The sequence below is a fragment of the Globicephala melas genome, chromosome 19, assembly GCF_963455315.2.
Source record: "Globicephala melas chromosome 19, mGloMel1.2, whole genome shotgun sequence".
NCBI lineage: Eukaryota > Metazoa > Chordata > Mammalia > Artiodactyla > Delphinidae > Globicephala > Globicephala melas.
Window position 1 is genome coordinate 43,985,539 of NC_083332.1, and position 9,951 is coordinate 43,995,489.

The 9,951-nt window shown below is 43.4% G+C and overlaps 1 protein-coding gene across 3 annotated transcripts in view; it reads left to right on the forward strand.

The window, feature by feature from the left end:
* CTCF (CCCTC-binding factor) overlaps positions 1-9,096 on the forward strand; it is a 49,278-nt gene extending 40,182 nt beyond the window's left edge. For 2 of the 3 annotated variants that reach the window (XM_030863654.3, XM_030863653.3), the window contains 5 exons: positions 950-1,110; positions 1,640-1,822; positions 2,601-2,736; positions 6,306-6,467; positions 7,614-9,096. In XM_030863654.3, the coding sequence (XP_030719514.1) occupies positions 950-1,110; positions 1,640-1,822; positions 2,601-2,736; positions 6,306-6,467; positions 7,614-7,798 (827 nt within the window). In that variant the 3' untranslated portion in view covers positions 7,799-9,096. The remainder of the gene's footprint in view (positions 1-949; positions 1,111-1,639; positions 1,823-2,600; positions 2,737-6,305; positions 6,468-7,613) is intronic. The other variant, XM_030863655.3, reaches the window with a different exon arrangement.
* Positions 9,097-9,951: the final 855 nt, after the last annotated feature.

Consider the following 9,951-nt stretch of genomic DNA (forward strand, 5'->3'; position numbering starts at 1 on the left):
ACAGCCCTCTCTTCCTCAGCTTCTAGTTTCCTTCCCATCTGGCTTATACCCATCACTCTATAAAGTGACTGACTAAGATCACCAGTGACCCCACATTGCAGAATGCAGGAAACGTTCAACTCCCCCATCTGCCTTGATCTCTTAGCATCATTATTCATAGCGGGCTGCACCCTCCTCCTTAAAACACTGTCTTCCTTTGGCTTTCATGGCACTACATCCTGTTGGTTTTCTTCTGATTTCTCTGACTGTTCCTTCTCAGCCTTCTCTTGTTTTAATCCTTTTTCCTCTCACTGGCCTTAACTGTTAAGTTTCTTAAGGCATGACCCATACTGTTTCTTTCTTTGCCTTAGTGATTTCATCAGTTCTCTTGGTCTCACTCAAATCCTGCTCCAAATCTGTCCTCTGATTTAGGCTTATGTACCCATCTATTCCTTGCCATCCCTATCCCTACTTGATATCATTGGCATTTCAACTTCAACATGTCCAAAACTGAAGGTCTAAAAGCCCTTTACTCCCTTGCCCCAGAGATAAACACAGCTTGGGCTTCAGCCTTGTTCCACTATTCCTTGTCTCAGTAAATGGCCCCACCATCTGCTCAGTTTTCCAAGCCAGAAACCTGGAGGTCATTCCTGATACCCACCTTTCTCTTCCTCACTCTCTGGCCAGTCACTCAATCCTGTTGATTCAACTTCTTAGGTCTCTCATCACTTAGTTCTTCTCCTTCCCTCCGTACCCACTGCCATCTCCTTTATCCAAACCACCACCTTCTTTCACCTATCCAGTTTCAACGTCTCAACTAGTCTCCCCACGTCTGTTATTCTTTTTATTCATTTTCTGTATAACAGCCAGAGTAATTATTTTAAGAAGCAGAAAGAAATGTATTCTTAACTCTTTGAAATGCTTGTTTGTGTTTTCACAAGTTGGACCGCGCTTTCTATTTTGCTTTCAGGTGTCCACTTGCGAAAGCAGCATTCCTACATTGAGCAGGGCAAGAAATGCCGATACTGCGATGCTGTGTTTCATGAGCGCTATGCCCTCATCCAGCACCAGAAGTCACATAAGAACGAGAAGCGCTTTAAGTGTGATCAGTGTGATTACGCTTGCAGACAGGTAGAGCCTTTCATAGTTAGAAAACGGTTGATGTCCCATTATTGTTAGGTTTTATCAGGGGGTTTTTATATACCTTGTATGGTGACTATTTTTAAGGATATTTTCAAACGTGGTTTATGAGATTGTCACCGAAGGTCCTGCTTCTCGATTGTATCATGTCTGGTTCCAACTGACAGTTTTATTCAGTCACACCTTCCCCTACCCTCCACCTGCTCCAGGCAGACTGCTAGCTTTTCTCAAAACCATGGGAAGTAAGTCCCGGACTTGAGAGAAGGGAAGAATCTGGTTCTGGGGCCTGATGCTTGGGAGTGATCTACAGAAGCAGCCCAGCAGGAGTGAGCGTATCTGTCCTAGGATTTGGGGAAGCAGTTTTGTACCCCAGTATGGTTAACTTTATCCTCTCAATAAGCAGCTTTGAGCCTAGACCCTTGGGAGAGAAAGGTCTTGTCAGCTACACGCACACAGATGGTGGCTGAGGTAGCAGCCCTAGGACAGGCTCTGAGACCTTCCCCACCCCACTTTCTTTCAGGAGAGGCACATGATCATGCATAAGCGCACCCACACCGGAGAGAAGCCTTATGCCTGCAGCCACTGCGACAAGACCTTCCGCCAGAAACAGCTCCTTGACATGCACTTCAAACGCTATCATGACCCCAACTTTGTCCCCGCGGCCTTCGTCTGTTCTAAGTGTGGGAAAACATTTACACGCCGGGTAAGAGTCAGAACTTTACTTCCTGTCTTACAGTTCTTGATACCACGTTCTTGAGCTTCCACTGCAAAGCAGGGCAGTTTTTTCCACTGAGCTTATAAATATAGAGATGAACTGTCATTTGGAAAAGGGTCAGTCATCCCCACCTTGAGGTTTTCTGTCCATGTGTGAACCCTTCCACTGATGGGGAACTCAGTATATTTTTATTTATTTATTTATTTGGCCGCACCAGGTCTTAGTTGTGGCCTGCAGGATCTTTGTTGCAGCATGTGGGCTCTTTAGGTGCATCATGTGAACTCTTAGTTGTGGCATGTAGGATCTAGTTCCCTAACCAGGGATCGAACCCAGGCCCCCTGTTTTGGGAGTGTGGAATCTTAGCCACTGGACCACCAGGGAAGTCCTGGGAACTCAGTACTTTTTTTTTTTAACAGTTCTGTCCTGGATCTTCACTTAGGGCCATGTTTGTCAGGTCTGCACAGGACAGGGAGGTTGGTCTGATTCTCCCCTGCTCAGAGGATCCAACCTCATCTTCTGAGCAACTCTCCTCTCTTGCCCACCCTTGTCTCTCTCCCTGCCCCCTCCAGATGGAGACCATTTCCTCTGATGGGGAGAGTATGTTCAGGACACATTTAGCAGATACTAGAACATTGAGACTTAATAGGATTCCCCCCCCAACACCCGCTGCCCCCCGGTTGTTTTTTTTATTAAACTAAAAGAGAACTTCCAATTTTAATCTTACCTTTTTTAGTAATGTGAAAGAGGGTTTTGTTCCTTTTGTTAGAATACCATGGCAAGACATGCTGATAATTGTGCTGGTCCAGATGGTGTAGAAGGGGAAAATGGAGGAGAAACGAAGAAGAGTAAACGTGGAAGGAAAAGAAAGATGCGCTCTAAAAAGGAAGACTCCTCTGACAGTGGTAAGTAACTTGTTTCTTGAGTTAGTTATACGTGGCAGGTTTTGGTGCAGAGTTTCCAGTGTATTTACATATGGACATGCTGGGTTACAGAGATAAGCCAGTCTCTCATACTTCCTTTAAACCTCTAATCTTCCTGATGTGTGTATATATTTACAACAGCAGTTAGTTTATCCCTGGAGCAAATTTTCTTTTTTTTTCTTTTTTTTTTCTCATGGCATTCCATTGCTTGATAAGATATTATATATTATGTTCAGTTAAAGCCGAAGCAAAATTAATATCTTTACTCAATTTACTCAGATTAGTGATATTCTAAGGCCAGCAGAGTTTCTTTTCTATGTTCATAGCTTTTACATTTAGGAAACTGGTCTAGATTTGAGCAGTGAATCTAATGGACATGAAGAAGGTTGCTTAAGCATCCTGACCAACTTCTGGTTTGACTGCCTGTGTCAGCCTAGCCTTGAGATGTGTTGATCAAATCCATGAAGGTCAGCCTTTCTCTTCCTACCTTAATCTCTCCATTTATAATTTAAAACTTTGCTTATTTTCCTACCATTGATGTTCTTTGGGGTGTTAGTCATGAAATCCAGACAGAAAGTGTATGCGTTGTGGTGCTAGACTCATGAAAGGGGTGGCAAACAAAGGTGTTGGTAATGTAGGAATCACGTTTGATTATACAAACTTATTCCATAGTGTTAGGTTTTATAATGTGGATACTTGGGCTACTGGCAGCCAGTTAAGAAGTCACATCTGTGACTTAAAGATTTAAGGTTTTTGTGGAAAAGGATGTAGAGGGGTTTTGTTTTGGAGAATGCACTTATAGATGATGCCTAATGTATTTCTAAGGAGTTCTCATTTTGTCTTCTGCATTGCTTGTCAGTAGAAACAGTGGGGAAGGAAATGAAATTTCTGAAAATGTGTTAAAGAACTTATGTTACTTTATTGGTTTTATTATCAAACTTGTTCATGAAAGTACTAGGATTTTTTTTGTTGTTTGTTTGTTTGTTTGCGGTACGCGGGCCTCTCACTGCTGTGGCCTCTCCCGTTGCGGAGCACAGGCTCCGGACGCGCAGGCTCAGCGGCCATGGCTCATGGGCCCAGCCACTCCGCGGCATGTGGGATCTTCCTGGACCGGGGCACGAACCTGTGTCCCTTGCATCGGCAGGCGGACTCTCAACCACTGCGCCACCAGGGAAGCCCCAGTACTAGGTTTTTAATACTTAAATCTATAACAAAGTCCCTTTTGTTTTTTTATCTTAATAAAGACTTCACTTTTCTATTCAGAACTTTAACCGTTTCTGAGAGAATATTCATCTAAGCATAAGAGTAGTTTATTTTTTGCTGCCTTTTTTAGTAGAAAATCTATTTTAAGCAATATCTTCATTCACTCGGTTTGAAGTGAATGCCTCTTTTAAAATGTCACTTTGCTTAATTTTTATAAAGCGCATCACTCTCTACTGAGAATTTTGTGGGATCCCTTTGTTTGCCTAAGAAATTGAGTGGACTGTTGGGAGGTGCCAAGGAATGTCAGAGGGCCTCAAGTACCAGCAGAGATCCACAGATAACCTTGAGCTTCAGGATACCTGTAGTTGCTCTTCGTTGCAGAGCCTCCTACTCACAGACATTGTCCCATACCCTTTTTTCTTATGGTTCTTCCCTGTTCATTTCTGTGGTTCATCTCCCAACAAGACCAGTTCTATTCTCTAATTGTACTTTACCAGAAGCATCTTTCACCTGCAGAGTTTATTGACAGTTCCTAATAGGTTTCTACAGTTCCTCCTTTTGTCTTCTGCACTGCTGGTTTGTACAGCACAGTGTTTGGTTTTGGACCTCATACCTAGTGTCTCTCTTTTTTTTTTTTGCGGTACGTGGGCCTCTCACTGTTGTGGCCTCTCCAGTTGCGGAGCACAGGCTCCAGACGCGCAGGCTCAGCGGCCATGGCTCACGGGCCTAGCCGCTTCGCGGCATGTGGGATCCTCCCAGACTGGGGCATGAACCTGCGTCCCCTGCATCGGCAGGCGGACTCTTAACCACTGCGCCACCAGGGAAGCTCCCTAGTGTCTCTTTATCCCAGAATTTCTGGGCTGGTGAAGGCTACACAGTCATATTTGTTCCCTCCCAGAAGTTCTGCCTGTTGGCCATCGGCAGAAATTGACCAGCAGAGTCTACTGCTATTTTCAAAGGCTTTTTGCCAAAGTCTCTCCCAGCCAATAAGCCTTTGACCCTATTAACCTTCTTTGTGTGCTTTTTCCCCCAATTCTGACTGAATTTGTTTAATTTTCTAGGCATTGGGCCAACTTAGGCAATAGGGGGCTTGAATAACTTCAGCAGGAAAGCGTGTCGTCCTTGACACTCTGCCACGTACCAGTACGTTCCCCACATTTTCACTTAGGATTTCAGTCACTTGGCAAATAAGGCATTTTGTCCTGAAGATCAGGCATTTACCCACAGACTTCTAAATTTAAACATTTGGTGCTAGAGAAAGAGAATGTGCTTGTAACCTGCATTTCTTGGAGGAAGGCAGACGGGGTACATTTTGTGCCTTGGCAATGGGGGAGGGGTAGCAAGAACTCTTTGGTTGCCTATAGGTGTGGGCAGCAGAACAGCCCCAAACTGTGGTTAGTTGTGCCTTACAAATCACTTAGCTTCTCTCTATTTCTATAAAATGAGGGTAATATCTCTTACTTAATGAAGCCTAAATGGAATAATGGAGAATTTTTAAACTGTGATGTACAGTGTAAAAATCAACTGTGATTATGTAGTAGAATGTAAGTTACAGAGCATGATTACAGACATTATCTCAGTCCTTGTGATCCTTGGGAGTGCTTTAGAGATTACACAAGGAAACTGAGGTTCAGTGTGGTCATGGTCCCAGGTCACACACTTAGGAGATCTGAGACTCAAAGCCATATTATCAGGCTCCTCATCAGTGTTCTTTCTATAGTAATTCCCTCTCCTTTTATGTGATAATGGCAGTCGGGAGAAGGTAAGGGAGTTAAGAATGACCTGTTAGGTTTGGAACAGCTGGGAATTAAATTAAATCCCAAAACTTGGCCTTATGCTTTTCCTAGTAAATAGGACCTCACGGTGCTTCAAGAACTTCATACACACAGACATGCATGCACACCTTCTACCACTCTTCAGGGGTCCATATCAGGCTTAGTGTCCTGCTTTATCCTTGTGTAGTAGGTAGAGGGAACATTTGTTTCATTTTCAACTTAGAACACCATTTGTGGGTTTTTTTTATATAACTGGCATATTGTGGAGTTGCCTCTAAGAATTCAAAACTCAATATTCTGATATCTAAAGCTTAGAGAAAAAAGTAATATCCAGTCCACATAAAATATGAATAATAGTATTTGGGTTGATTTGCTTATTCTGCATCAATACCAGTGTACTCTGTTAACACTGATAACAAAAATTCCAGTGAAAGCATTTTTTAAATGGGCTTTTAACGATGAAAATAAATACGTAACTAGACTTCACAGAATATGTGATTATTTGTGTGTTATTTTTTCTTCCACCACTCTTCTCCTTGCCCTACTACCTCTTCTTCCTGATTTCATGAGAAGAAAATGCTGAGCCAGACCTGGATGACAATGAGGATGAGGAGGAGCCTGCCGTGGAGATTGAACCCGAGCCAGAGCCTCAGCCTGTGACCCCAGCCCCACCACCTGCCAAGAAGCGGAGAGGACGCCCCCCTGGCAGAACCAACCAGCCCAAACAGACCCAGCGTAAGTTGACTGTCTCAGCACAGCAGGCTGGCGTCCTCTCCTAACACGTGGGGAGGCCAGACAGGTCCTTATTCTTTGGGTAGATGGGAACTGAGCCATGAGAACAAATTAAGGTCACACTGGGAACAAACTCTCAGGAAGCGATTTTTTGGTTTTTACGGAGGAACATCTCTAGAGGCCTGTTAGGTTTCAGTAGGAGAAAATCCAGAGTAGAAGGGTACTTATGTTCTACAAGGTGGGTACTGTTAATGTGGGAGAGTTTTACAAAACAACCAGAGTCATAGTCAGCTGGCAAAATTGATGTGGTAATGAACATAAAACAGCCAAATTTTAAAAGATAGAGGGAAAAAGCAATTTCTGAGCTGACACTGTCCCTCCTAAGAAATCCAGGCTGGTGGATTCTATTGCTGGCCTCCTGATTTATGAGAGGACACAGAGGAGGTGTTCACCCTCCACGTCACACCACGTAGCAGTCCTGTACGGGACGTGGCCCTTGTGACAGCAGGCTCTGCAGGGTCTCAGATCTCTGTCCTATTCATGAATCTCCTAAAAGCTGGCAATTTTTTTTCTTTCTTTAACAAATACAGGGTTTCATCTATTTTTTTAACATGCTCCCTGAGCCCCGTGTCCAGATGTCTTATTGCAATGGGGTGGTTGACTCTAAAGATCCCGGGAACTATTTTGCCTACACACATTTGAGTGAGTGAACTGGCGGGAGGGCCCTGGGTGTTGGGAGGACTTCAGACTCAAAAATGTCAGGTTCTTTGCTATAGGTGGGTCATCTCTAAAACGGACCTACATCCCACACTCTGTGAAGTATTCCTAGTTTTTGCCTGTCTCACACACAGTATTATGAAGCCCAAATTTATGACATTTAAACTCAAATTTATGAGTTTTTTAATACGCAATTTGGGAGTCATATGAAGAAGAGTGTCAACATTTTGTTCTTTGATAGTATCTAGAGTAGTGGGGCTTTGTGTATGGCCGCATTTTAGGTTATTAGGTCTTTTTGATTGACTTTCTCTGTATCGAATCTAAGGCTTTCCTGTGTTGCTGACATTCATTTAGTGTCAAGTCTGAAAAGACCGTTGCAATCCTTGGGGGCTTTAATGGAGCATTTGTTTTGTTCATGCTCTTCTTTGCCAGCAACAGCCATTATTCAGGTCGAAGACCAGAATACAGGTGCAATTGAGAACATTATAGTTGAAGTCAAAAAAGAGCCAGACGCAGAGCCCGCAGAGGGGGAGGAAGAGGAGCCCCAGCCAGCCGCCACAGACGCCCCCAACGGAGACCTCACGCCCGAGATGATCCTCAGCATGATGGACCGGTGATGGCGGGGCCTCGCTCGTTGCCAGGACTGCTCTGGGCTGTGTTTAAACGGCCCGCATCTTAATTTTTCTCCCTTCTTTCTTCTTTTGGCTTTGGGAAAAGCATCATTTTACCAAACATACTGAGAACTAAAACTTCAAGGATGATGTTAGAAAAATGTGATTTAACTAGAACTTGCTGTTTGATGTTAGCAAATAATGGAATGTTCTGAGTCCCTGAGGGTTTACTGTGAAGTGCTGAGGACAGTGTTGACGCCTAACTGGTTTTCTTAGATGGAAACAGAGACATTGAACCCTCTCTCTTGCTATGGTAAACCACTCCAGAAACCACCACTGGGTTTCCCAGAGTTCTATGGTCTTCTTCCCAGGAGAGTTTTTAATTGTAAATGCAGACTTGGGAAGGGCTTAGACTTTTAAACTGGTTTTTGCTTTTGCTTTGCCCTGACTCTCTTTGCTTGGAGTCAGTTGCACACCAGTAGTATGGCATGCTACGATTGGTTTCTGTCCTGAAGACTTTGCCTCTTTCTTGGCAAAGTTTCTGGTATGGTCAAGCTTGTAAATAACTTTTTTTACATTTTAATCTTTTCCATTAATTAAGAGGTTGAAAAGTGCAGTGTAAGAAAACCCAGCATTTTAATTACTTGCAAATTAAGTTTCCACAGACTGTAGTATGTAAATGTTGACAAGGAATTGGATCACAATCATGTAGCAGAATGGCACCCAGACTGCTGCCCGCTAGTGACGGACACCCACATGGAAGATCATAATTTTCCAGCCCATGGAGCCAGCATTTGAACCTTGTACAATTAACTTTGTTATGATTTCCCATCTACATTTTCTTTGCTTTGTTTGTAGCTGAATTTTGTGTTTTATACATCCTCTGTTAAAGCAGAAGGGTGATTATGAGTGGGTCACAGCAGCTCTTAAAAGCTGGGCCAGAAAATTTCACTAGGTCAGTAATTTAAACTTTGAATCTTCAAAAAATAATAATGTGAAGCAAAACCAACTAAAAAGTGATTCTTGCACATGAACTGTCACATGTTTAAAATGTGTTTTTTAGAGAGCCTCAGTCTTGCTGATTTCAAACACTTTTTTCTTCTGTGTATTGCTTTTAAGAGAGCCATCAGTTAGCTATCAGACTCTAGGTTGATGCATTTTGTACTTAGCTGTACTGTGTGATATTTTTCATTATTTTAGGACGCCAACATGAGACCTGTAATAAAATATGTAATGGGGTTGAAAGCTGGGGAGGAGGATCTACTGCTGTACAGCTAATAAATCATAACGGATTAACAAGTGCTCCAAACACTCCAACTTGTGTGATTCCTGCTTAACGAGGGGCCCAGAGGGGTCTGTGTGCGTAGCCTCAGGCGGTGCAGGCCTCCTCGCCCTTCAGACGCAAGCTATGTTTCCAGGATGACCACTTCCTCTCTAGCAAATGAGAGATGATCTTGGCAGGTGATGGAATATTGAGTGCATCCTGCTGCAAGTTTCAGTGCCCCAAAAGTGGTATGTAAGTAGAGAGGTGAGTGTATACAGCTGCCAGCCCCATGATCCAACTGAAGAGCCGGTTGCCTGTGGTAGAGCAGGTGGGTCACAGAGCTTAGAGGAGAAGGGGCTGATGGGAATCTCTGGCCTCGAGATTTCAGCTCAAGGAGAGCTGGGATCAAAATACATTGAGCTCTGCCAAGTGAAGGGGAACAGAGAGAAGCTGGGCCCAGTCTGCTCTAGAGAAGTTCATTTGAAAGGGAGACAGATGTGCCACCACCAGGCTGTGGGGAGAGAGTCCTAGATAGCACAGCTGCTTGTTAGCACCTAGGAAGCAGGATGGAAAGGGAGTGTGTTAGGAAGTTTATGCATTAGTGTAATACCATTTTGCTGCTGTTGGCCATTTCTGGGTAGATTCCTTTGGCAAGCCCCTTTTAGATGAAAGCTTTGGCCACTAATTATAGGTTTTTTGTTTGTTAATTTTTTTTAATTGAAGTATTTACAGTATGTTATGTTGATTAAGTTATATATACATTCTTTTTTATTTAATACTACTTTGCATTATGGTTTATCATAGGATTTTTTTTTCTTTTTTTTTTTTTTTTTTGCGGTACGCGGGCTTCTCACTGTTGTGGCCTCTCCCGTTGTGGAGCACAGGCTCCGGACGC